The following is a 27,988-nucleotide window of genomic DNA, read 5'->3' as shown; positions in this document are numbered from 1 at the left end:
ATGTTGGGATAATAATCAAGTAGACTTTTTTACCCCTCCCCCCTACCTTATGAATCGCAAAAGTCAGCCTCGCCGCAGTGCAATAACCTCCCCACCCCGGTCAGCTGACAGAGCTAAGTGTGCCGCCATTTTATAGTGGAAGCGTGCGGTGAAAGAAGGTTGATCGAGCAAGCCTTTTTCAGCATCCCGCGTTCAAATAACCGACGTTTCAGTTTCGACGGAAGGCTACAAAATTTCAAAGCAGTTTTGGTGGTTGTTTGCGGTTTTCAAGGGCTATTTGAGTTGTCTGCGTCTGTCCATAGCAATAGGTGAATTGTTGTAGATCTTGCTTCCCAAACGAGTTGCTCTCTTTTTATTTTCATATTTTATGAATGAGGGATAAATCGGGGTTGAAATGCCAAGTTATATAGGTTGTGGTATGCATTTTGTGAGGTGCGCCAAAAAGTAACTGAGTTTAGCCTTAGCGAACGCAAGTTGTGAATCTTTACCTAAACTTTAGAGAGCAATCAATCGAAGATTCCTTTTGTACAGCTAGTCTTTTAACATGAAGGTGGTCAGTTTGTCGCTGCTGTTCTTTCGTTTCTTTTGGCTTTATTGTGTACCGCCTTAATGCAGATGTGGTTACTTCGTTCGTGGAGTACCATGTTGATTGTAGAACTTCGACTGACAACCCAAAACGAGACTTACACGCTTACGAATGATATGGGGGAAGTCCAATCACGTCGTCACCAAGAACCCATTTGTGTAAATCTGTATTCTGGAGATGATTTCTTCAATTAGATAAATAGGTGTAAGATCTGGTTTGAGACCTTTGTGACTTGACCCATGATTGGCACGGGGTCACAGGAGCAATCAAAGGGTGAATATCTAATTATCAATTACACTGTTGATCAAATTTCTAAAGTATGTGAAAGATGAAGTGGCCTAAATATTCATTTTACCGTAAAAATATGTGGCAGGTGTTTAGCTTATGTTTGCTAAATTGTCTGTGTAATGCTACTGGATCTAGTTTGTGGTGTGATTTTTTGTTGTTGTTGCTTTTGTTTTGTTGTTGCTATGGATTTTTCTGCAAGCAGTGACTTGGTGTATTTTGGTAATGTGACAACCCTTTGTTGTGCTTGATTTTAATTGCCCTGAATGGATCAGCAGTTAGCTTTAAAATAGTTAAAAGTGAGATTTGTTTGCTGAGTAGTTTCTCTCTCATCCAACAGTTCCAGAAATAACAAAATTCCAGGCACTATCATGTTCATTAACAATTTGGGCATGAAAGTGTTAATTCTGAGTAGTACTTGGAAAATTCATTTTTATCTATAGTAAGTATTAGATCAGTGGATTATGGATTAAAACCATGAATACAACACAATTACTGTCAAGGGACTGAGGGATTCCACCCCTTACAACTAACAGTCTTTTAAAAGTAATGTTATGATTGTCTAAGTGTATCCATGTTGTCAGGAAACAGTTGTGTATTTGTCACTAATTCTTTTGCACATATCTATGTTCTTGTTTGGGGGAAATATGAGAATATTAATCATTGTAATCCACCAGAAATGTTTGCTCATGCACGATTGCCCTAAATGCATCACTTGATTGAATATGCCCCTGTTAAACCGAGGAATATACAGTGACATCTTACATGTGATATTCCTAAATTTTCATACTTTTCATTTGATACAGTAAATGCTTAATTTAAAATTTAATTTAAGATGGGAGGGCAGCAATACCTAATTACTTTTATTTGCGTGCTTTGAAAGTTATATTACATTCTATTTAAAGCACAACTTTAAAACTGAAAAATGTGACAAGACAAACATTTACTGACATTAATGACACTTACTACATGTACATGACAAAATGAAAAAATAATATCATGATATAATGAAGGGTATGAAGCAAACATAACAGCAAATGTATTGTTTTAAATAGAAAGCATGAATTGTGAAACGAAAGTTAGTTTAGATGTGAAATGCTTTAGTCACTCAACACATTTTGCTTCAGCTTTTTACCCTTTTTTTATTCGAATGGATGGTGAATGATTGCACAGAAACAAAATTAATGTTTTGATCAATATTATTTTGATGGGAGGAGAGGGGGGTAGGGAGGTATTGTATTTCCAACTTATTTTTTACTTGTTAAAAAAAAAAGGGAAAAGAAAAGAGTTGTCTTAAACTCTGTGTTAGAGGGAAAGAAGCCTTTGATAGATCAATTTTGTTGGACTTGTAATGAAAGACAGTTTCATACTATGATCGGAAATTTGAATCGTGGACCTGTCTCCAAGTGATGTTCATCTGGGAGTCAGTGCTACTTCAAGGGAGGATAAATCAGAGGAATGTGTTCCCATCGCCTTATGTTTTGTTAGCCAGGGGCTTGTTAAAGACTTGTGACTAAACTGAAGAAGTGCAGAAGATCCACACACATAGGACATTTCAAGATCTGTTTATTCTGTGACAATGTGGTGGTGAGAAAAGTCAGCATTACCATAACAAAGGATCATCCCTGTGGCGTTAATTGGAGGTCATCATTAGAGCTCGGGTCAAGTTTAATTGGCTTGTAGCCTATCAAATGTGTAATGTTCAGTCTCTGACCATTGTTGTTGAAAGGGAGTTAACTATTCATTGTCCTAGCTGCATTAGATTGGAGTGTTCACTGTGATTAACTTTGGTCACTGCATTTGGAATCTTCAATCTTCACAAGAGAGTAGAACAGACTGGTAAGAATGTTCTTTTTTTTTTTCTATTACGTATTGCACTTTTCATCAGTCAAGTTAAATGGATTTAGCTGAAATTCCTGATCTTGATCTATTTACCTGAAGCAAATAAATTAAGGAAACAGATTGTTTCAAGCAATGTTAACCCTGTACAAAATAATTGAAACATAGTTGTCGTTACATGTTTGCAGTGTACTTTTTATTCAGTAATCAAAATTAATAACTCTCAATGAGTTGGTATGTGTGCTATGATAGGGTCTAATTTTGGTCTATTCAGTCAGCCTCATTTCAGTCTTTGGCCCTCTAAATTCAAAATTTGTTTGAAGTGAAATGTCCCCCCTCTCTTTGAACCCAGAGATGAAATAAAAACCTCTTACTAACCAAATTGGAGGACTATGCTAGAAGGTACAGAACCTTGTTTTTTTCCTGCTTGGCTTTATGGCCCAAGCACACACATGTGAGTCATGAATGCCAGTAGGGACTCCAAACTTGGTTAGTAAGAGTTACATATTCTAGAAGTTGTGATGTTTAATGTGAATTGTGCAGCCTTGACTTAGAAGGACACCAACTGCGAGTTTATTACAAAATCTGGACTGTGGCTCATTTGCAATGAGTTTGCTCATCAAAGCCTGTAACTGGATATAACTTTGTGGCATGTTTGTCCTTTGGTTCTAAAACAGACAGCTGACAATCTAAAAGTTTACAGCTGCTTAAACAAAAAACTTTATGAGTTCTAAAGTGGCTAAACTTACCACTGACTGTAGTCAGTGAGCTGCTCTTGAGACATTTTCCCAATAAGAATAAAAAGTTGGTGTATAACCATATTTTTTCTTGTCTTCTAAAAGCAAGTGACCTTCAGTGATGGCCTCTCAAGGGGATGATTGTTATTTCTATTACTACTCTACTTGTGTAAAGGTATGTACAAGCAGTGAACAAAAAATAATTGGAATATTACACCTTCCTTGATAATGCTTGTGCTTTGATTTTTAATGCCTTGGATTACACACAGCATTTTTAATAATCAAAGGGAGGGCAGTGGTATTGTACTGGGGTAATGTGAACTATAAAATACACTAATGCTGTGTTCATGGTGAATGTGCATGTAGTTACAACATGTACATGTACCTTGAGCACCTGTATTACAGGTATGCAACTCAAATAACCATAGAATGTAACATAATTTAATACCTCAGCTGGCAGGAAGCAAACCAGAGGGTGGCAAGTTAGAGGCAATTCCAGCTGACCTCTGACAGATTTTCCAAGAGCTATTTCTTTTATCTGCTTTAAATGAAGTACAATATTTTTCCAGGGAGAGGAGTGTCCATTTCGACATCAACCAGAAGCACTGGGATGTGAAGTAGTTTGTGAAGAATGGGAAAAAAGTAGAAGATGTTTGAAGCCAGTCTGTCGATTCAGGCATATGTTGATTGAGGTACACATAGAATATTGTAGCATGAATTGTTTGTTATTTAAGCTTCTACATGAAATTTGTTTTCTTTGCATGATGTAAAAAGCAGTTTGTTATTTGTCACAGCTTACCGGTACCTCTACAGCTATGTGTAAATCTGTACTATTATTTAGTAGTTTGATATTTCTTGTTTTGTCTATATATTGCTGTATTAAGCAGGATAACAGTGTGGCAGGAGGAAAAAATTAGTGTTTAGTCAGACTAAATGTTGAGAAGGCAACTACTATTTACCTTAAAGTACCAAATTCAATAACTTGCCAGTTCGGTTTGGCAGCATTTTCTTGGCCTTTTGATAACTGCCAAACTCCCAACAGTTATCAATAATTATTTGTTATGAAATGGCCTCCTTCACTTATTTGCCATAACCAAGTAAATTTCTTTCCATCAACAGGAGCGCAGGTCTCGTACCCAATGTTACTGGGAGTCACAACCAAGTGGTTGCCTGAAGCCATTCTGTCCGTTTCTTCACACTAAGCCGAGACCCAATGAGCAGACAACTGCAAGCACCACTTCAGTTCCTACTGTTTCACAGCCTGCTCAACCCCTTCCAGTTCCACCTATACCTGTACCCCCTTCCTCAGCTACTAAACAAGATGTCAGGACAATTCCCACCATATCTAACACTCCAAGACCAAGGCAACCTTTACTTCAAAATGTTTCTGTAACACGGCAATCAGCGGCACCCATTTCATACCCAACAATGCCCAACAGGCTTGTATTGGCACCACAGCCCCCTCAAATGATTAGGACACCTCATTATACTGGGCCTCCACGTCCAGCAGGGATGGTTCAGCCTGTTCCAGTGGGCAGAGGGTTTGCACCTGTTCTTCCACATGTTCCAGTGCGATATGGGAGAGGTAAAGACTTTTCATTTAGTTATTTACTTGTAAAGAAAACTTTTGAACCTTAACATTTCTGAATATGTTTAGATATGTTAACTCCTTGATAGAGCTTTTCACTGAAAAATCCCAACATGGAGAGTTTGTTTAGAAGGATTAAACCCCACACCCACAAGAACTCAAAAGGACTGAGATTTTTCTTCTTCCCATGCTCATGCCAAATGAATAGCTTCTTTCTTTTAAGTAATTATTATTTTTCTTTTTGATTGTCTAAATGAATGAAAACTGTAGTTTGCATTACCATTAACCCATTAATGGCCACAGCTTTTGTGGAAAACTGTGTTTTGAAGCTAGTCGAGTAGATTTCGGGTCACTGTTGTGGTTTTAAAAGCTCAAAGTTACCAAAAACCCCTTGACAGCTCGTGCACTCGACGGCCTTTCGATCCAAATGCAAAATGGCGGCCTGAAAATCTCGGGCACGCGCAGAAAGCAAAATTTGGACATAGTTTTTGGGTTGAAAAGTCATGCCCCACTTACGACTTTTACTTTTCTCTCTTTCTCCTGCCCTTTTTTTCCCCTCTCCTTGCCTGAAGTTTCTCCTCACTTGCTGGAAATTGAGTAGGCTTCATTTTGGTGTAGAGATTTTTCAGAAACTACTCATTATTTTCAAAGCACATGCTCGGAAAGGTAGGTGGGTAATGAAACACGATTTTCGTGCAGATTTTCAGGTCAAAGTGACATGGTTTTTTGGCTATTTCTCCAATCTCCTTCACTCAATTGCGCTCATTCTGGTATCGTCTGTAAGATATTTTCAACCTGTTCAAGTACGTGCTCAAATTCATGCTCCAGGGTTAAAAGTGATGACGTCACAAGGCGTAGAAAGGGTGTGGGTCCCCATGGGCGCATATGGGCGCACTGGACGTCAATAGGTTAAATTGAGATGAAGATATCCTTGTATCTACATGTATGTGTAATTTCCTTCCTTAGGCATGCCAGCTCCACAGAGATTTCCCCATCCACTTAACAACATATATGTTGGAGGACCAGAAGGTATGAAATATTCAAATTAAAGTTTATTTCTCCTTTCAATGATTTATTGGCAATAATAGAATACCAGTGGTCAGTTCACTATATTGACAGTCATTGGAGACACCCTTCTGCTTAATGCTCAGGGCTACTACATTCTAATAATTTTAATTAGTTTCTGTAATTTTTGGGTTTAGAGGCTTTGTTGCCATTTGTTTTTGCTGATAGTGCAGAATTGTTAAGGATTCCTTAGCTATGTGGAATGCTAATTTACACTGTGTGTGAGCTCAAACCCTAAATTTGTTCAATGCGCCCTTCTAATAAAAAGGGAAGCTAAGGTTATGCTTGCATAAAGGCTCTTGTGATGTATTTTTAAATTATATACTTCTTTTTATTTTTCTTTAAGGCTCAGCAACATCATTCTTGTCTCAAGGGGGTTTTCAAGAGGACAGATTTGACCGTCAAGGTATCATATCAGTAATTCACATGTAGTAACTTGGATTGAAATGTTATGGGCTATCATTCAATAGCTTGAAAAAAAACTTTCTCATTTAAAAAAAGGATAATCAACAAGAAATATGAATATTCCAGAAGACACGATACATTTCCAATAGCACATGGACCAAGTTGGTACCTTTCAAAAGTAAACGCGCTTCCCGCATACTTATGTGTTGAGTTAGAAGAGCTACAGAAACGCGCCATGCAAATTATTTTTCCGTTTGGTCCATATAGCGACGCATTAAATCAAGCCAACTTGGAGATGCTCCCCCAATGCAGGCAGTCTATCACAACTAGCTTTTTGATTCTATCACTTGTAACTCAGACCATAAATTGTATAAGCTCTTGCCTCCTCATAACAACTGTGAACTCAATTTGAGACGAAAGAGGAAATTCAATGTTCCTCTGGCCAAGACGAAGAGACTTGTGAACACATTTATATATAGTAATTGTAGTTAGTTTGTGTACATTTTTCTTATATTTTTCTCATACTTTTATTAGATTTTACTATGGTAAGGATTAATCTAATTCAGCTTTTGGCTGTGATTTTAATCAGAATAAACTATCTATTCTATTCTAAAGCTATGCACAAATAACACAATAGACACTACAAGCGTTGCAAGGAGATGCTAGGAAGAGCACATAGATATCAAAGAATGAGAAAGCAAGAAAGTGAGATTTGTGTTTATCTTTAGATTCAGACTCCTACTCCAGTAGTGAAAGTGACGATGAAAGGAGAAAATCACACCAGACATCCCGTCGGAAAGTGCGCAATAGTTCACAAAGAGAAGTCTTCTCTAGTAACCGGAGAGATATACATAGTAACAGGAAACAACAATCCAATAAACCAAGTCGTGAGAGTAAGTTATACAAAAAATTTAGGAGACACTTCGCCTTCCTCACGAAAGTTAGAGGCCATGTGTGGTCGTGAGAGTAAGTTATACAACAAATGTATGAAACACTCTGCCATCCTCACAGAGGTCAGGGGGGCCATGTATGGCCTTGAGGTTTGGTAGGCCAGTTCCATGACAAAGCAGCAATTTTAACCACACTTTTTATGTACACTATTTATTTTTCAGTGTCATTTTCTTTTCTTTGTTTATGCTTACTGGCAAAGCCTAATAGAAAGACAGGATTGCAATTATTCAGCTTAATCTTTGATAGATTGAGAATTGTACGCCAACTTTTCTGTCAGACAGAAGAAAAGCCAAACCAGTTTCATCTTAGTCCCTCTCAGTGTTCTACTCTTGATAATTGGATTTTATCAACTGAGTTGAAAATGTAAATTGGCCACCATAAAGGCTTTCAAAGCTCGCATTTCAAGCATTAGCCCTTCGTCAGAGCAAAGGCTTCGCTCTGATGATTCATTTTGCTCTGACAAAGGGCTAACACTCAAAACATGAGCTTTGACACTCTTTAAGGTGGCCAAGTTACATTATCAACTCAGTTGATAAAACCAAATTACCTTGTTACCCCCACCAATGCAGCAGCATGCTTTTTTTTAGAAACTTACCCCTTTTATTCATTTGTCCTATTCTTGAGTTTGCCTACATCATCCACTTTGAGTTTGTGTACACTAATTTGCTCCTACTGACTTTGCACTTTGGATTTGAATGCATGTTGTAACTAGTTTGGTTTAGGGTTTAAAGCATTTCACCAATGAGTGCTTTAACAACCGTTTATAATTTTTTTTTTCTTTTTAAGGGTACAGGACTGGAGATCGCAGAAGACCAGATGGATTAAAAGACAGAAAAAAGGATTGTACAGGTATTAGCCCTTTACACTCCAATATATTTTTGTTATTACCTCTTTGTTCTAATATTTTTACTTATTCAAACAACAACAAACATATGAAACATATGTATGAACTGCGGTTATGAAACGTATATATGCACGATCCTTCGCAGTAAAGCACTATTTGAGCAATAGTGAAAATCAGACCTGAAAAAAAATTCAGGCCTGTACGGGATTCGAACCACTGATATATAATTATACGTTTTTACGTATTGTTGAATTTTGTGTGTAGATGCAGAACGGGAGAAGTCAAGAGACAGGAGGAGACCATCACGAAGATCTGATAAAGAAACGGAGGAAAAGGAAAGAAAGGATAATATAGAAAGACAGAGGAGAAAGACGAGCCCATCGCAGGATGAAAAAAATGAAGAAAAAACAGAGAAGGAGGACATGGCAAAAGATGAGAGCAGTCCAGGCTTCAAGGTTAAAACCTTGGAGGAGATACTGCGCGAGAAAGCACTAAAGAAACTTGAAGAGAGAAGAGCGCAAGCAAAAATTGAAGAGCAGAAAGAAGCTGAAGATGGTAAAGAAGAACGAGAAGAAGAAAATATGGGCAAAGGTGAAGGCGCCAACAAGTCTGAGGAAGAAGAGAGTGTTGTTTTGGAGTCTGAAAGCAATGCTAAACATTTGTTCGATGAGAAAGACAGTAACAGTGTAGAACCATCATTTGAAAAACCATCCGTTGCAAGAAAGGTGTCCTTGAATGAAAAAAAGAGATCCCCTGTCAAAAAAGTTGTCGGTTTGAAAAAGAATTTTATTGACAGCAAAAGTAGTAGTACTGCAGATTCATCTTCTGAAGAGGTAACTCAGACTAAAAGGGTTTCTGCAAATTCTGAAGAGAACGAAAACGTGAATGAGAAAGTAACTACTAATGAACCTCCTTCGCCCTTTCAAGAAGTGAGAGTGAAATCGTTTGAGGAAATAATGCAAGAAAAACGGAAAAGGAAAGCTGAACAAGAAGGTGCTAGAGATTCTGTGCAAGATTTAGGTGGAGAATTGACCGAACAGGTAAACAGCAGCACTGCGATTGTGACATCGATTCCACCTAAGAGATTAAAAAGATTGGTTCGGAAATCTTCTGAGGATAGCGACAAAGATACAAAGGTTGTTTCGTCATCTGCCGCAGATACTGATAACAAAGTAGAAAACAGGAGGAAAAGAACAGTGTACGTCATGGACAAACCAAGTTCAAGTAAAGACAGCAAAGAAAATGGTATGATTTGAGTAGTATTCAAGGCACGTAGCCAATCAGCTTCAAGGGTTATGTAGCACGTAGACTTATTTTAAGGCCGGGTTCCCCTCCAAGATGATTGGTCTATTTATACCACATGGCACATAATCCTTAAGGCTGATTGGCCATGTCCCATAGTACCTACCTATAAGACTGTTTTGTCACCAAAATTTTTCTCCAGTCAACATGGCGAGTAAAACAGTTGCAGCTTGGAGTGCTCTCACATAGTAGAAAGTGTTATCGCATCTGAAAAATCAATTTAAAGAAACTGAAGTAAAAAGTTGATGCATAGTGTCGAATGCATGGGAAACTGTTATACCTTACGTTAGTTCTCTTTTCTCGTTCTTTAACAGATGTTACATCCACTGCTTCTAATGGAGAGAATAAGCCACCGAAAGCTAGTTTGAAAAAGGTAACCTTCTTTGCTTGACAGCCCTGATTCGACAAGCTGGGTTTAGAAAGCTCGGCAACTTCTTAGGTTGTGTTGTTGATCACGGTTGTAAAGTTTTTCTGAGAGAATGAAAATTGCTACATAGACACTGACAGAGGTAAACTGGATGAGTCAAATAGCTTTAAAAGTGTTTAAACATGGTGGTAGAAGAACAAAAAAAAAGGAATAAAACAGAGAAAGTAACACACAGAAAGGTAAGACCTTCAACAAAAAGTGTTCCTTGTTTAAAGCTACTATGTCAGCGGGGAACGAGGTAACCTGCAAATGGGCCCTTCTTGAACAAAGTGAGCTGGCGAGAGTTCTGCTCTCTACCAGAACGCCTTACTCGTCTCAAATCTCCCCGTGCGCACAAAAACGCGCGTATGGCAGCGCTGCTGAACAGTAAGAGCGTGTCCGCAGGTTGGGAATAAGCTTCTCAGTTTTGTCACGTCACTGTTCACTCGAGTTGTTTTTAAAAGGGTTAATCTTAATTCTTAGGAAAAGTCTAGAATAAAAAAGTTACTTGGCAATTTCTCAGCAGGCTGCAGCAGCCGAATGTCTTGGACAACAGAAAGTCAGAGTGAAAAGCCGAGATGAAATAATGTCTGAGAAGAGGCAGCGTGCATCTCAGGAACGTGCTGAAGCTCCAAAGGACAGCGAAGTTGCTGGAGAAGAAGAGAGAGGACTCAATAATTCTCCGCGGAGAAACCAAGAGAGGAAGCCTTTAAAGAGAGTTTCAGGTGAGATTAAAAAAAAATGCAGATGTTTCCAGGATTGTATTTGAAGTCTGACAAAGATTGTGCGATGGTACATGCCACAAAACTTACTTTTCCTTACAATGTGGATTCATCTCTAAAGTCACTTACCACCAGTAAAATATGAAACGAAACTTGCCAAAATATGGTGTGTTGTGCATATACGTATTTAATTTTGATGGGTTACTTTAGGGAAAGCGAAACCGTGACCAAAATTCAATTTGAATTTCAGTTCCTGTTATAAAACCAAGAAGAATCAAGGTCTGGGGTCAGGGAACCAATAAACAGAAGTCCACAGAAGGTGAGGTGCCTTTCCATTTTATAAATCACAGCTTAACATTTTTGAAATCAGATTTGAACCGTACATAATTGTCTCTTCAAATAAATTTGGTTTGTGAAGTTTTTTTGCACTTTACCACTCAAGTGTTATTTAACAGCTTCCAAGCGGTCTACTTAATGTTGTTGTATTTTATGGAAGTTGTCTCGAAAAGAAGTGTAGAAATGATGGCTGACATGATCGAAACGTAAATTTGAATAAACAAAAGATTAGTGATCTGAGTAATTTTAAATCGAGTGTCGAAATCAATCTGGCATTGATTTGGTTTTGCTTGGCGTCGCCATGTGATTGGTTCAGAAAACTGGCGCCACTTTTTCAACCAAACAGGTTAAAACTAAAACCAATCGCGACTTGATCACTTGGGTTTTCCCGCGCTTTACAGAGTCTGTTGCTATTGGCTTTTTGTGATAGTTCCTTTGTTCTTATTGGCTAGTGTGATTAGTCTAGTTTTTGTTTTATGACACTCATTCGAAAGACGCTCTGAATTGCATTTATATATTGTGAGAGTAATCAAACATGCGAACTGTGTATTTTATTTTATCTAGATTCTGTAAGCAGCAGCACAGTTGAAGAAACTCATAAGGATCAGGAATCACGGGAACAAGCTGTACAAATTGACATCGAGGCAGTAAAGCTACCTGCATTTCAATCTGAGCCTGCTCTGGCTGAATCACAGCTTAGACCAGCGGATGCATCAGTGAAAGATCAAAGGCCTGCTCCTGATCAGAGAATTCCTAATAAAGATGGTAGCTTTAGTACTGCTGCTTCTGATGTGGAAGCGGGTGCCGCTATTTGCGAATTCGGTGTTAATACAGTCGCGGTAGAAGCGGAGGATTTTCGTTCAAAGATAACTCAAATAACTCAGGTAATTCTGGTGTTAATGCTCAAGTCATTGTTACCTTCCCTTGTCGGATACCTTGTTAACCCTTTTAAGTTCCATGAGTGATCGAGAAAGAATTTTTTCTTATGATATCAATACGATTTCAAGCAGACAAAAGATGAGAGTAAAGGAAATTATCAATAAGGGGATTATTAGTTAATCTTCTACCAAATTTTCATGAAAAAAAAAAAAAAAGTTAAGTCTGTTTACGAGCCAAGTGGTCCATCAGACCGGCGCTTAACTCCGGTTTTCGTAGCAAGAAGCGCCTAGGAATATTTCTGCTCTCATAACGCAGTAACATCTTAAGAATCGTATGGCAGAAAGTAAGGAGAATTAGTTATGAGATCTTGAAAGAGTTACTTGAATTTTGATTTGATGCTCTAAGAAAGCCTATGATTAACGCTTGCTTTTTTTTACAGGAACCTGAAGAGGTACTAGACAGTCCTGAGAAACCTCAACATTCACTTTCAGGTAAAGCGCTTCTTGCAGTAGTCACATGTCCGTGTGTAGTTCCCTTTTCAATTAGAAGTGTTTCAAGGGCTATGGACAGTTTTTATGTGGATTTGATCTCGATAGAGTTTTTTATTTTGTTTTTCCCATTGTCTACTTGTTTCAAACCCTCTAACAGGGTTTTAAATAAGTTTTCCATAAGCGGCTGTTGGTGCTGCAATTAACAAATGGTAAACACCACAGCGTACACTATTGAGTTATGGATGTACGCGGGAGGTTGCTAAGCACGAAAGAAGCGTAAGAGTCGCTCGAGGCGATAGCCGAGAGAGACTCTAGCTTCTTGAGTGCTTAGCAAACCTCCCAAGTACATCCATAACTCAATAGTGTACGCTGTGGTGTTTACCATTTTTTTTATAACATAACATTGATACATTGTAGCTAAAGAGTTCCCTTTTATTTAACAAATCTTACGTGACCAGAAAAAACAAGCGCGCGCGGAAAAATAGTCTTTGTATTAGCTCACGTCAGCAGCGTACACCCATGGGAAAATGGGGGACGCTAAATTGACCAATCAGAGCGCGCGCTTTACTTTGGTTATGTTATAATAGGTGGTGTGCCCGAGTAAGAGGCAAAACATAAGAGCCCGCTCGTGGGCACAAGAGACAGCGGTAAGAGATCTTATAGGGAACGGTAGACTACTGGTGACCTCTGTCACATGTTACCTTGCCAAATACAAAAGAAGATAAGCTCAGTATCAAGCAAGGGTAAAATTGAGTCACAACACACTCGTTGAGTTAACTCTCTTTGATCTTTGTATGCTTTGAGTATAGACCACTTTCATAAATGGCTGCCGGATTAATATTCTTTTGTTTAAATTTAAATTAGCCCTACTGGCCTCGTTCTCCAGTACAAAATTCAAAAGAATACATTATCTCAAGCGAGGCCAGTAGGGCTAATTTAAATTTAAACAAAAGAATATTTATACGGCAGCCATTTACGAAAGTGGTCTATTACTTATGAGAAGGATGATGCATATCTCCTTCAGAGCAACATGATATGGAAGATACAGAGCCACCCATGGAATACCAGCCGAGTGAACCAAAAGGTTCAAAGGAACCGCCATCTTATGACGAGATTAAACAGGCAATGTGAGTGAAGTGTACATGTTTGTACTTCATATGTTGTTGATGAGTAGTAGAGTAGAGTAGACATCTATATTTATACAGGATAGCCCCTTCAGGGTAGTAAGCACTGGTATCAACGGGGGTCCTGTTAACCACCCATCCCACCCCAGGGGAGGACATCCATCACACAGTAATCTCGTGCGTGGGAAATTAACGTTTCCTGCCCCTAACCCTGCAGGAGACGGGACCTCCATTTATTCGTCCCTATCCGAGAAGACTAGAATATTTATCCATTTCTTGATGTTATAGAAAGGTAGCATATTCCTCTTAATTATTTTAAGACCCTGAGTGTTGGTCCGGCCGGGGCTCGAACCCTCGACCTCCCGCACAACAGTCCAGCGCTCTATCCATTGAGCTAACCGGGGGGCGGTATAATGTTCGATGTACATCGAACATTTGAAGTTTCACTCATGTTGCCAGAGTTTCTTCTGGAATCTAGCCATTGAGAGGTCGGGAGACGCGGCAGGTTAACCCTTTCCACCCTAACATCTGTATGCATATTCTCCATACTGTTCTCTACACATTTCCTGGGGGGCTGATAAGGAGAATTTGTTTTTTACCAATCATGAGCTTCATCCATACTGATGGTAGTGTTTAAGGGTTTAAGCCTGCGTTTCCTTGAATTTCTGATCCAGCCGGCATGCTTCATCTACCTTGGTCCCTGAAACTATTATCTTAACTCCCAATTCATTCCCAACTCTATCTCTTTCTACAGAGCAAACGAAATGGCTAAGAAGGACGACTTCTTCGATGAGTTCGGCGCCGATATCGATTTGGGAGAAGACGATGGTGTTGCGGGGGATAGTTTCGAGCTGAACGAAGACGACTTACTCATGGAACTGGATGAAATGATAAATCAATAGACCTAGGGAATCAATTTGAAGGACACTAAGAACGGGTTAAAAATCTCGTGGAAATGGGACGCAGTACTGAAATAAAGAGCGAGTCGGTTTGGAATCTCAAACGGCAGCGTCGAGTTACAAGCATGGATGAAAATAAATCATGGAGCAAATGATTGGATGCGCAAGACTAGCAAAGAAGGAGTTAAGTTATGTTCACGAAGACAGCTGCCATGCTACCTTTTAAGTTAGATTCCTAAATAGCTTTTAACGAATCATGTTCGAGTTCTCCATATTTGCTCCTCAAAAGCCAAGTGTTGACTGGTTTCAAGAACGCCCTTTTACAGAGAAAACTTAAGCTGAGAGCCACAAAAACTAGGGCAGCTTAACACTATTTTCTCGACGTCATTTTAGTGAGAGAAAAGGATTCTTTTGTATTCTCCGGCCTGCAGCAGTTGAATGCCAAAACTTTCCAAGTGATTTTAAAAACTTCTCGAAACAAATTACTTTTTCAGCGGTTTGGTGGACAAAGGTGGACAAACCTTGTTGGATAATGATAGGGAAATGCTACATCACAGAACAGCGAAGGTTAAAGTGCACCATAAATCACTTATTTTCTACGTGTTTTAGCGAGTTTACTTCTCCCTTTCTGCATGCCTTCATCCTGACTACATGTTATTGTAAGCTTCCATTTGATGGCAGAGACTGTATTGTCGAATGAAATGAGTATCGTGTGTCTACACGGTAGGATAGCAGTGTGTGGCCTTCAACTCAGACAGACATTGCCAGAGAGGATCATTGTAGTACGCTACTTTTGATTTTAGGGCTGTCCAGGAAATTGCCACTTTGTCAAACTTGCATATGAACCACGAGTTGGCAGTGCATTGTATTTGCAAGCGTCACACCCGATCGAGACTGGAATCTAAAACTGTGCAAAGGGAGGAAGACGTTATGGAAAGAATATTACTTGGAAAGAATCTGACTGTTTGTTGGCGTTCAGTGCGCTGTTTCAAATGGATGACTGTCTGCCAGATCAAGACACTGACCTCCTAAGAATAAGAGTCTTCTGGTATTGAATGCGTGGCTCGAACGAGTTGTGTCCTTTGTTTACATTTTCAGATTTTAGTCTGGCCCGAATGTGACTATAAATTACACCTCGTCTACCTTATTTATCTGTGGAATGTCATCACTCTACCGCCGACCAGCACTGTCAAGCGGATCGATGGGTCTTTAGGAAAGAGATTTACGACCGATGAATACGATAGTTGACGTGAAAGATGAAAAATTCCAATTCTGTGAAGGTGAAGAAATCCTGGCCCGTGGTTAACTTGTACAAATATGTTGGCAGGTCGCCAATGTTTTGTTCGTGTGTTCACATTTTCATTTTGAAGCCTGGCAAAAGTGGACATTTTTACTGTCGAGAATATTTTCTCAGTGGTTCAGCAAACGTATGGTTTAAGGACAGTTATTTTAAGAAAACGTCAATTGCTACCATTGCTAAGAAAGAGATTTGCAGTTTTATTGAATAAGAACTTTGAGGTGGTTTTATGACCATGATGTTTCCATTTTAAGAAAGTATATTTAATGAAAAAGACTATAAATGGAGTGGGCGTCAAATCAGTTTTTGTGGTTCAATAGTTCTAGTGTTGCAAAATTGAAATGCAGCTGGAAAATTGTTGCGCTAACGCAACAGCTAACCACACACAAAGTGTAAGCAAGAAAAGGGGAATTTCAAAAAATGGCTTAACGAGCCTGAGAAACACAATTAATATGCATGTCTTCAATGTGCGTGAACTTTGTTAATAACTTGTCAAGAGGAAAGACTTGGAGACTTTTTCCCACACGAGATTTTATATACGCCGTTGCCATCTTGTACCCACGGTTAGATTTTTTTAAGACTCAAATTGAAGAATTTAAAGATGATATTACGTTTATATAGGTAAGCGTACAATTTATATAGGTAAGCGTGCAAGACATTGGCGGGCGTTTTTTTCTGTAAGGAAAGTTGTTTCGTCCATTCTTCCTGTTTCATAAACAGTATAGAGCTGAGATACTGTTTTTGTCAAACGAATGAAAAAATGATAGCCCATTTGAAAGGTTTTGTAAATGATGACCCACAGGTATTTCATATGTTGATCGCAATTTTGTTCAATCTCGACTTTTCTCTGAAGGACTTTGAAAGTAGTGGTCACTTCATGTAATTATTATGTTCTTTGTGGATAAGTTTTTACCAACGTGCGTCACTTTTTCATGAATCACTTGTTTGCCTGTCAAATGCAATAAAACTAAGAAACCTGGCAACATGTCTGTTGTTTTAGTCCTAATCAAAGTGACACTATAATGAACTCTGAGACATACCTTATTAGATTGTACAGAAATTGTGCTAAAAGCCTATGATCCTGTGAATTGAAATATCATCCCGCAGAAGCCCTTCCTAATTGTCTTTAATAAGCTGCATGCCATCCCTAGACTCCTTAGGCGTGCAACACAACGTAATTCAGTTGCCTAGTGAATCCCCACATTACTCGTTCCTATGCTTCGCATATCCCCGAGTTAAAAAATTGGACATTGCAATTGGCAAAGAAAGAAATGTCTTAAAGAGAACTCTATTAGCTCAGAGATCATGTGGTTAAAGGATGTAGTGCAGGAATACAGTCTGCAATGGTCCCGGCCACTGAGGCAAACAGCCAAAAGGTGGTCAAAGGAGAAATTTGACGATAAAAAATTCCGATGAAATATGTCTAAAACTATGAAATGCATTTGAAAAAGGCTAAGAAAGCTAGTTGACGACGTTTCCACGTTCACATAACACCATTATCATGTCAAGATTAATGCGAGTATATGAGGCTTAAATGCTAAAATAGCAATAGGTACTGGTTAAAAACATTAAAAACAATGAATAGCTAAAAAACTAAATAGAAACTTAAGTGCGTATGGAGTCCGCTTCGACGTTCAACTTAGGTTTGAGTTGCTTGATGAAGAGTATTTCAAATACCACGCAATCAAACTCAGTTTTACATTTTCTAAGAATCTTAAATAGGCATGTCTTGAGATCACACCTACCGTGCGCCATAGAGTATGCTTGCCAGTGGCCGAATTCTTGTTCAGCAATGCGTTGAAAAAGGTGCTGAGACGTGTAGCCGACAAAATCTGCATCGCACAGATCACATCAATAATGATAAACAACGCGTTTCTGACTTACAAAAGGGAAATTAACGTAAAATTATTGGTACAAAAGAATAGAACGATAGTGACTTCGAGCGTTGCATTTACGACATCAGCAAACAGCTAAAACTGAACGCTCCTTTTGCGCACTTTTTTTTATTAAAAAAAAACTATGTTAGCGTGCTATGTTAGCAATGGGAATCAACCCAACTTGCATGCATTGACGCGCACTAAGCACGACATCTGCAAAGAATTGTGAGCTCATCGATCCAGTGAAACAATTCCTTTCCTTCGTGTGGACCTCGTCACTATGATCTGTCGGGGTTACAAAAGTCGGCAGGAAATTTTTCTATCCTTATTTAATGTTAAAGCGTGGTTTGTGTACCGCTCTCTCACTTGCAACACACTCGCCTTCAGAAAAGGCCTAACACGAAGTTATCACTGGAGAGCTTGTTTTGAAAGGGCTAGTTTTGCTGGCTCTGGTAAATTTGCGCCCAGCATATTTGATCGATAATCTTGTTTTGGCCTTATGGTTGCTCTTTTGGCTAAGGTCGAAAAGGTAGGGGGGGGTGGGGGAAGCTTATTCGAGTTGGCGTTAATGTCCTCAGTGAATTGTAGCTTGGGTATGCGCTTGTTGTCAGTGGTTGTAACATTGTCGTCAGATACTTGGTGAGTTAGTGTGTAGGAGAACCACTGTACGGTACAGTAGGTCGCATCAGGATACCAGATTTGTGTAGTTCTGGCTGACCGTGAGGTTTCTGTGGCTGTGGCACTGAGCACCTTAGTCGATAGTGATGTTGGGTGTCAATCATTTTTGTCAGTTAATTTTAGGCCCGAACCCACCAATTGGAAAAGAAAGGTTTTCGTTAAAATTTTGTACCTTTCGGGATGTCCATGCATGGTGAATTTCACATCCCCACACAGATCCGTCAAAGATCTTCTCGGCCCATCATGGAAAGAAAAAAAGATTTGCGAACGTACAACTTTAAAAGAATTGGCTAAGCCTTTTTGTCTCTGCGTCTCATACAACAACAATAAAGATGAAGGCCGCGCGAACCAACATGCCCCGTGAGCGACCCGATACAGGCTCGGCCAATCCCAGGATTAATTTGAATGCAGTATTAGTAGAGTCGTGTAACAGAAAAACTTAAGCGAAAAGCTAATTTTCACTTTGAAGCAAAGTTATTGACGTATGTACTCGAGGGTAGTCCTGACTGTGACAATACTTGCACTGTTTTAAAAGATCATGACGCACGTCTCGCGCAGCAAAACATTACAAAAAAAGAATGAGTCACAGGAAAGATACTTATGTTCAAAAGTTGGGTTTGATTCTCCTTTCTGAAGAGGGAGGCTTCTTTGTGGAAACCTATCGATCCCCCTGAGATGATTCAATTGAAAGACCGAGAAGGAGCAAAGGGGAACTTGTTTACAACAATTTATTATCTTTTGACTTCTGAACTTGGAGGCAAAAACTATCCTCACTGAAAAAAAAGTGACATAACACAGTTTTTTCTACGACGGATGGCCTGCCAAATATATTGTTATGACACCAGAGGGAAAAGTTGAAGAGTTTATCTTGGGTAACGACGTTTTGAAAGGCCATGTTCCTCGCCTGACTGTACCTGGTGGCTGTTTGAAAGCGGCCAAAATTTTGCTTGATGAATCGCGCCAGTACGAAAAGTTTCCCGATGAGATACCTTTCTCTTTGATATCAGAGAAGATGTCGCCAGGATTTGATTACAAATATCGTGAAGTGTTGGCTGCTTCTGAGGTCAAGTCTTTGCCGGAGGTTCTACGGCCAATTTTCGAGGAATACTGCGCACCCGATAATGAAAACTAAACTTTTTGAAGTTCTATTTGATTTTAGCACTGATCGTCAGCGTTCGTGGAAACCTTTCGGCTTTCATTACACTCAAGTGAATGGCAAAAAAAATCTATTTTCCAAGGTTTTATACTATTTATTCCAAGTTAAGAGAATATATGAACTCGTAGTCTCTTGTTCTTAGGCTAGTACTTTATAAACTGTCTACGCTTTTTCTCTTATTAGCGACGGGAGCTGACAAAAGGTAAATCGCGGCGGCGACAGCGGCGGCGGCGGCGGCAGCCTCTTTGCCATAAAAAATCCGTAGCTAAAAGTTTACCCAGGAGGGCTGACTGTCTACCGTCTTCGCTTGATTCCAATGTTGAAGAGAGAAAATATGTTCCGATATCTTAGAGGAAAATGGCTGTACCAAAACATTTCTCCGTAATTGCCAGAAACCAGTTACAACTAGTAACACTCCTGATGAGAATGAACCCGCAGCGAATTATGCTGTTATTCCTTACATCCAGGGCGTTAGGGAGCCCATCGTGAGAATTTTGGGGTCATCCTCGGTGTAAAAACCTGACGAGGTTTACTTTGTTTCATGAGGTATTGTTTTGCTGTACGCTATTGTTTATAAAGTTTTGTTGTCTTTGTTTTACGTTAGTCGTGAGCTTCACAGGTTTTTACACTGAGGATGAGCCGAATTTTGAACATCTACAACGTTAAAGTTGCTGAAAAAACCTTTTCAGACTTTGGGCATATTTTTTCCAAATCTAAAGATCCTGTTACGAAAGAACAACGAACCGATGCTATTTATTCTGTTCTGTACAATGATAGACGTTTGGATAGACGTTTATTGAGAAGAATACCTTAATAGCAGCTGGAAGCTGAATTGCAAAGGTGTACAAATTATGAACTATACAATAAATCAAACCTAAAAGGGAACTAATTTACATATACAATTGTAATAAATGTTAGCTAAAATGTCTTGCGCTTGCCGGAATGAAAGTATCTCTGAACCGATTTGTTTTAAAGGAAACTCTAAATGGTCTGCGTTGTCGTAACTCCATAAGTTGACCTCGGTTATCGAAAGGCAGTAAGTGGTACAAACAATCCAAGGGATTGGAGACGATGTTGTTAAAGAATTTTAAGCAAAGGTCTTCTCTCCGATCCCTTAGGGTTTTCAGCTCTGCCATCTGAAGCACTTCTCTATAATGATTATCATAACCGTATATAATTTTCAAGGCTCTCTTTTGGACACGCTCTAAACCTAAGCTCAAATAATTGGGGAGGCTATAATGGTAGACCTGACATCCATAAAGTAAGACAGATTACAAGCAACATAAAAATTAACTAATTCAGGTGATGGTACCTTAGCTCGCTTTAACTGAGTTAAAAAGTAAAGGCGCTTAGCGGCCTTTTTAATCGTCTCAGTAACGTGAGTGTTCCACTTGAGGTTGTCTTGAAAATACACACCCAGTAATTTTACGACACTAACGGCACTAACCTTAGAGCCATTAATTTCTATCAGATCGTAGGAAGGAGGGGAGCGCACAAAGGAAACTCTTAGCTCTTTACATTTTTTCGGATGGAGTTGAAATGAATTGAGTGTTGACCAGGTAGCTACTTCGTTTATCATAGACTGAGCATTGCTAGGACCACCCTTGCTTATGATTTCATACACTGTCGTGTCATCTACATATTTTATACAATCACTGGCTGATGGTACTTTCAAATCGTTTATCATAACCAAGAATAGCCACGGTCCCAATTTTGTTCCCTGCGGTACTCCTGCTCGGACCGATCCCCACTCTGAGAGACAATCATGTGCAAGTTTGACCCTTTGTTTCCTATCTTTAAGAAAGGCTATTATCCAATTAATGATGTAAGGGTTAATGTTGTAGGTCGAGAGTTTCGATAACAAGAGGCCGTGGTCTATCAGATCGAAGGCTTTTCTATAGTCCAACGCAAAGATTCGCACGGTGTTCCCCGTTCCGTCTGTTGCCTGCGCCCAATTGTGCATCAGATTTATTAATGCGTGCGCAGTGGAGGATCCTGGAATACACCCAAATTGATCGGGTTCCAGGCGTTTTAGAAGTGATGGTTTCACATGTTCATGGACGACGTAGTGTTCGGCAATTTTGGACAACGTTGGCGTCAATGAAATAGGTCTCAAATCCTTCGCCGCATCCTCAACTATCTTTGTTTTGGGAAGAGGGGTGATGTTTGCACATTTCCAAATGTCCGGTAAAGTGCCTTGACTAATAGAGGAATTGATGATACAACGAAGGGGTTGAGCGAGTTCAGGAGCGAAGTCACGCAAGACCCAGTTTGGGATATTATCTGGGCCCCCAGCTTTGGAGGAGATGACCGTACTAAGGCATTTGAAGGTAGCTTCCAGTGAAATAATGGGATTTTTAAAACCCTCAGTGCTCACAGTTTCGATATTATCTAAAAGTGGGTCAAACGAAGCTTGAGGTTCCAGCAGAGCTGTATTGATTTCATTAGCCAAGATCTTAAGGTTGATTGAGGTAGCTGGTTTACTTGCTGGGAGCTGATTTGCGACACTTGTAGATGTTTTGTTCATTCCACATAACCGCCTACATTCGGACCACCACATTTTAGGATTGTTTTCGGTCAAAACGCTGACTTTAGTGTTGTAATAAGAGCGTTTGCAGAGCTTCCGTTCCCTGTTTACTTTGTTCCGGTAGTAGTGGAACAATGGTTTGTTGTCTTGGTAATATGCTCTTTGACGGTGTGCTATAAGTGCCTTGAGTTTGGGTGAAATCCATGGTGCGTCGTTTCGGTGGAACTTAACTCGCTTTTTGGGAAGGATAGAATCTAACCCTATGTGAATTAGGTGACTGAAGTGAGCATACTGTTCTTGGACGCTATCTATAGTGTCGATTAATGACCAGTCGACCCCGTCATATAACGACCAAAAGCCTGTTTGGACTCAGCGTTAACAGCACGTGTAGTAACCGTTCTGTATGCAGGAATATTGGCCTTCGATCTAATTTTTGGAAACAAACCAACAGTACATGAATGGCGGGAATGGAGAAGGTTTCTCATAGTGTTCTGTAAGATTAGTTAACACTTTGTCGAGAGTACGATTCCCTCTTGTTGGAAAATGGACGACTTGCGTGAGGCGGAACTGCTTAATAACTGGTGAAACATTTGCCCTGTTCCAGTCGCCAGCGAGAATTATACCTGCGCCAGGGATATCACTCTCTATCCTAGAGAGAGAATCCATCATGTAATCAAGGAGGGGCTCATCTTTGGCAGGTGGTGGAGGATGGTATACTGTACCAATGATAAGGCAGCTATAACCCCGAGGCAATCGGTTGGGCGTGATCTTGGCCCACAAAACCTCAGGGCCCTCGGGGTCAGGGAACTCATAGTCCCGTAGAATTGAGAATTTGATGGAATCTTCTACATATAGAGCCACACCCCCATGTAGCCTGTGGGTCCTATCTTTGCGTATAATGTTGTAGCCACTAATGTCAACTACGCTGTCATCAATAGAATCTTTCAGCCATGTCTCCGTTATACAACAAAGATCAAAGTTGTGGGTGTTCAAAAAAATACGAAGTTCGTCTATTTTTGGCGCCAAACTCATTACATTAGACACAGCTATTGACGGTACGAATTGCAAGGTGTTGACTGTGATCACGAGTATATCGGACTGAGCCGGACCAAACTTCAGTTTGCTACACGTTTGAAAGAGCATCAGAAAGCGGTCTTCTTTTGTCAAAAAGAAAATTCAACTCTGTCGGGGCGCACATGCCTAACTAACCATACAATTGGCTGGGATAATTCTAAAATTATCACCACTAATCGCTGCTACCACCAGCGCCTTTGGAAGCTTGGCATATCAACTCCGCCACTTTAAATCGTACGCGTGATGATGGCGGCTTACTACCGGACGCTTATTTACACCTCGTCAGAAAAAAGGGCAGCTAATTGGTGAGGGCCTCTTGTTGCAACAATGAGATCACCCCTGTTAAAGACACTTGACGGGAGTGTCGAACGTTGAATCGATGAATCGTAATTTCGGTTATACATTCATTAAATCTTTAAACCACAGTAGCATCAAACCATGTCTCATCAATGACTGATTGATGAAATGAGTAGAGATGAAAGTTGTAATTTTCGTCCATCTCTGGTCTTCCTTCCGTTTTCCTTGGTTTAGAACTTCTATTCCATTCCTCGTTTTAATTTAGTACTTATTAGAATCAGAAACAATAATTATTCACTTTCCAGCAAAGTCATTCACGCATGTACTCGTAGGAAGGCAACTTTTACAATAGTCTCTTGACCTGTCGATCGTGATCCATAAATATTCGCTATTTCGTCCGCCTAAGAAAAAAGAATGAGTCACAGAAAAGACGTTTATATTGAAAAGTTGGGTTTGATTCCCCTTTCTGAAGAGGGAGGCTTCTTTGTGGAAACCTATCGATCCCCTGAGATGATTAAAGACCAAGAGGGAACAGAGAGGAACTTGTTTACAACTATTTATTACCTTATGACTTCTGAACTTGGAGGCAAAAACTATCCTCACCGAAATAAAAGTGACATAACACATTTTTTCCACGACGGATGGCCGGCCAAATATACTGTTATGACACCAGAGGGAAAAGTTGAAGAGTTTATCTTGGGTAACGACGTTTTGAAAGGCCATGTTCCTCGCCTGACTGTACCTGGTGGCTGTTTGAAAGCGGCCAAAATTTTGCTTGATGAATCGCGCCAATACGAAAAGTTTCCCGATGAGATACCTTTCTCTTTGATATCAGAGAAGATGTCGCCAGGATTTGATTACAAAGATCGTGAAGTGTTGGCTGTTTCTGAGGTCAAGTCTTTGCCGGAGGTTCTACGGCCAATTTTTGAGGAATACTGCGCACCCGATAATGAAAATTAACCTTTTTGAAGTTCTGTTTGGTTTTAGCACTGATCGTCAGAGTCTGTGGAAACCTCTCAGCTTTCGTTACACGCAAGTGTGTGGTAAAGAAATAAATTTTTTCGGATGAAGGAATGTGTCCATTTAAAGAATAGTTGAACGAAGGACAAAGATACAAACAAAATCTATATTAAACAACAACAAACATATGAAACATATGTGTGAATCTATATTCCAAGGTTTTAAGCTAATTATTCTTAGTTAAGCGGATATATATATCTTATTAGACGTTTTGTTGTGTAGTATCGCTGAGTATTTTTACGACTTGTGCCGTATTTTGACTCGCCCTGCGGGCTCGTCAAAATACAAATAACGAGTAAAAATACTCAGCGATACTACACAACAAAACTTTTAATAAGTTAATTATTATCCAACACGCCAAACTGTTGTTTCAGTGCAGGCGAATTTCGCAGATGTTTATTTACGGGGAGTGCGTGGCAGAAGTATGCGAAGAGGAACGGAATTGGCGCGTTGTTGTGTTGCTGTTTTTATTTTCTTCATTAAATGAAAAAATTTCTGGTCGTCAAGCTGTTTTTCTTCGTTCGATTCATCTAATGAACTTGGACCTATATTTGCAAGCCATTCTGACTCTTCGTCGTCGGAAATATGATTGAAATTGTCCGCCATTTGTTTTTGTTTTTCGTAACTACAATCCAATTCTTCGCTTTCGCGATGCGAGAAAACCTGTTTAACAGGTACTCTACAATAGACGAGTACAAATACCGCGTGATATTTGTACTCGTCTATGGCGTTATTTGTACTCGTCTAGGTGTAGTTGGATAATAAAAACTCATAATCTCTTCTTCTTAGGCTATTAGAAAAATTCTTATATTTATTTGTTATGTATCTATTTTTTATATAAATCTGGTAAACGGGTATGGTGACATTTACAGAAAATGGACTGATTCGATTCCGAACAACTTTCTCTTATTTACAGTTGACTGATTCGAACATGTACATGAAAATACCGACGATTCTCAAAGTAATTTGACGCGTAAACTAAGCAGCAGTAGGGTATGCAAGCAAAATATCTGATTCAGTTGGAAATATCGCTTCCCGGCAAAGAATTACCTTTTTGCGATGTTAATTGTCTTAGCTCTATGAAGTAATTGACTTCATGAAACCAATAAGACTGCGATTGCTGTAATATGTAAGTTTACATCTAAAGTGATGGTTTGTGGAAAATTCTTCGTTCAGTCCTAAACAGTATCATTCGATTGAGCATTTGTTAGGTTTAGAATTTTGTTTGGTTATTCTAAAAACTCATTCTCTAGCAGTTGAACACCAAAATAGCGCGAACTCGCCGAAAACGCTTCAAAACGGCCTGAGACGCTGGTAATCAACGAAGAAAACAACAAGGCAATAAGGTAACTCCATTTTATTTCAAAACAAGACATTTTTTTCTCTCTTTTAAGGCAAACCAATAACATCCCATACAAACCTTTATAAATATAAAACGTTGCGCAACACCGTAATTACTTTTAATAATTACGTGCGCAACACTGTAAGAGTCACGTCCGCTTTTCTAGAAGTGAGCTTGGGCTGCCTCTGATTCTTGCTTAATTTTTGGTTCGTTCTATTCATTCCAAAGCTTAGAAAGTTTTTCTCTATGCAAGAATGATTCGTATTTGGCATTCTTCGTTTGAAAAACGACCGCTAACATTAAATTAAATATCTCGAAAGTCACGGTTGAACAACACAAAAAGTACTTCACAAAAGGCTTCAAACTGTTGTCTCCCGACCGCTGGCCGAAGGATCACGAGAGGAACTCTGGGATCACACAGTTTCTCTTTCCCAAAATGGAGCACAGAAAAGACTTGCACGTTCGCAAACTGAACTTAATCCCCGTAAAGCAAGAAGGAGGATACTTAAAGGAAACATTTCGATCAACTGAAATGATTCAAGTTCCTGAAAGAGACGGAGGAAAACGATGCATGTTTACTACCATTTACTACATGATAGCTCCAGAAATGGGAGGAAAAAACTATTTACAAAGTAACAAAAGTGATGCTGTGCTCTATTTTCACGACGGATGGCCAGCTCAGTACATTCTCGTTTATCCAAATGGGGAAATTGAGGAATATATATTAGGGCGCGAAGTATCGAAAGGCCATGTCCTACAGCTGAGAATTCCTGGAGGTTGTCTGAAAGGTGGCAAGATCTTAGTCGAAGAGGAGTATGCTTCTTTTAATGATGAAAAACCTTTCACGCTGATCTCGGAGCAAGTTTCTCCAGGCTTTGAATTAAGAGATCGTTATGTGCCTACTCTACATGAGATGAAATCCACGTATCCAAAACAATGGAAGGCAATGGAAGAATACATTGCGCCATCGACAGCCCAAGATAAATAAGCTAGTGCCAAAATGTATGCTGATTGTGCATGATGATATAGCGTTAATTTACATATTCTTGCTACGTGATTTCATAGTTAATATGGTGATTTTAAGAGTATCAAAATGAATGTTACCGAGGGGAATTAGCAATATTGAATCAAAAAGTAGCTCATTTGGCAAGATTTCCATATAGCCCCATACATTAATTATGCATAGAGTGTTGCAAAGAAACCTTTACAATTAGTCTTTATGAAATGGAATGCATAATTAATATATGGGGTTATATGGAAATCTTTCCGCTCATTTTCATTTTTTCCATCAAAAACATATTGATAGCGTCTCACCTCCACTTCTTCCCCAAATTTGCTCGTTCAATATAGTCTCGTCACACATCATCTGCGACAGATAGGGATGTTCTTTTAACAAAACTATTCCCAATAGTAAACTAGTCACCGAAGTGGGGGTAAATATCCATCAAATTCACCCGCGCAACAGACAAAAAATTAGTTTACTTCTGTCGTTACGCCGAAAAGTGGTCGCTTTGGCTGTTCGGAGGTGAATATTACTTACTTATCAATAGCGAGCTAGCCACTCAGTACATGCAGAAAGCACCATTCACCAACATAAATTTTTATCAAGAAAACAATACTTGTATTGATCACCTCTCTTTCCCAGATTTCTTTGTGTTTGCCAATAAGTGTACAAGAGCTAACCACGACTATAAACTTTATCTGAAAAGAGCGGTTTGTAATTGTTACAAATATTCTTTTTTCATTTGCATTGTTGGGAAATGGTATAGCTTACCAGGATACAATGTACACGCCGAATCATTGTCTGTTTTTAAGAGTAGACTTAACATTTATTTGAATATTTATTGAATCTGTAGCCATTAAATTTTATCTTTTGTATGTTTTTAGTCAGGGAAATTGTTTTTATACAGGGCTAACTTCACGATTTTCCCTTTTCAGGATGTATTTTTTACATTTGCATTGTAGCTTCCTGAATAAATGTTATGTTATGTTCACATTTCACTTCATTTATTACTATCAGTTTACAAGAAACAGAGTGTAGATAAACTGCAATAAACCGTTATTATTATTATTATTATTATTATTATTATAATTAATGTATCTTAAAAGTGTGTTATCTCCCCATACATATGGAAAGGACACAAGACAGTTCTTTGGACATAAATGTCAACTGAAAGCTCACAAATCAACATAAATTAAAAGTTAAGAGTATAAAAATTGGAAATTTTGTCCAAGAATTCTAGTCTACAGACAAATTTCTA

At 39.2% G+C, this 27,988-nt stretch overlaps 3 protein-coding genes and 1 pseudogene across 7 annotated transcripts; all 4 read left to right on the top strand.

Annotated features, from left to right (window-relative positions):
- The first annotated feature begins 103 nt into the window (after positions 1–103).
- On the top strand, positions 104–16,739 carry LOC111319951 (uncharacterized). 5 transcript variants are annotated; one of them, XM_088735736.1, is made up of 18 exons: positions 105–308; positions 1,212–1,313; positions 2,360–2,710; positions 3,553–3,622; positions 4,017–4,139; positions 4,567–5,032; positions 6,002–6,064; positions 6,447–6,506; positions 7,234–7,398; positions 8,243–8,305; positions 8,565–9,545; positions 9,917–9,975; positions 10,532–10,733; positions 10,981–11,049; positions 11,631–11,950; positions 12,385–12,436; positions 13,461–13,563; positions 14,315–16,739. In XM_088735736.1, exons 4-18 carry the CDS (start codon positions 3,569–3,571, stop codon positions 14,460–14,462), a joined length of 2,928 nt encoding a protein of 975 aa, XP_088591862.1. In that variant the 5' UTR covers positions 105–308; positions 1,212–1,313; positions 2,360–2,710; positions 3,553–3,568; the 3' UTR covers positions 14,463–16,739. The 5 variants fall into 5 exon arrangements, with proteins under 5 accessions (XP_022778419.2, XP_088591862.1, XP_022778411.2 ...); XM_022922676.2 differs by lacking the exon at positions 1,212–1,313; XM_022922670.2 differs by having other exon boundaries at positions 105–1,313.
- A 2,106-nt stretch (positions 16,740–18,845) lies between these two features.
- On the top strand, positions 18,846–19,443 carry LOC148721863 (uncharacterized; annotated as a pseudogene).
- Positions 19,444–23,677: 4,234 nt separating this feature from the next.
- Positions 23,678–25,174, top strand: LOC111320558 (uncharacterized). Its single transcript, XM_022923211.2, has one exon. The coding sequence runs from the start codon at positions 23,780–23,782 to the stop codon at positions 24,323–24,325; it is 546 nt and encodes a 181-aa protein (XP_022778946.1). The 5' UTR covers positions 23,678–23,779; the 3' UTR covers positions 24,326–25,174.
- A 219-nt stretch (positions 25,175–25,393) lies between these two features.
- On the top strand, positions 25,394–27,721 carry LOC111320285 (uncharacterized). The gene has a single exon (XM_022922969.2). It carries the CDS (start codon positions 26,164–26,166, stop codon positions 26,713–26,715), a length of 552 nt encoding a protein of 183 aa, XP_022778704.2. The 5' UTR covers positions 25,394–26,163; the 3' UTR covers positions 26,716–27,721.
- Positions 27,722–27,988: the final 267 nt, after the last annotated feature.

Source organism: Stylophora pistillata, chromosome 10 (assembly GCF_964205215.1).
Source record: "Stylophora pistillata chromosome 10, jaStyPist1.2, whole genome shotgun sequence".
Lineage (NCBI taxonomy): Eukaryota > Metazoa > Cnidaria > Anthozoa > Scleractinia > Pocilloporidae > Stylophora > Stylophora pistillata.
Note: the sequence above shows the minus strand (reverse complement) of the source record. Positions and strands in the feature narration are given on the sequence as shown.

Coding starts and splice junctions, on each gene's coding strand:
- LOC111319951 (XM_022922676.2), top strand. CDS start 3,569: ATGGCCTCTCAAGGGGATGATTGTTATTTCTATTACTACTCTACTTGT. Junction 3,623..4,016: donor ACTACTCTACTTGTGTAAAG/GTATGTACAAGC, acceptor ATATTTTTCCAG/GGAGAGGAGTGTCCATTTCG. Junction 13,564..14,314: donor GACGAGATTAAACAGGCAAT/GTGAGTGAAGTG, acceptor CTCTTTCTACAG/AGCAAACGAAATGGCTAAGA.
- LOC111320558 (XM_022923211.2), top strand. CDS start 23,780: ATGAGTCACAGAAAAGACGTTTATATTGAAAAGTTGGGTTTGATTCCC.
- LOC111320285 (XM_022922969.2), top strand. CDS start 26,164: ATGGAGCACAGAAAAGACTTGCACGTTCGCAAACTGAACTTAATCCCC.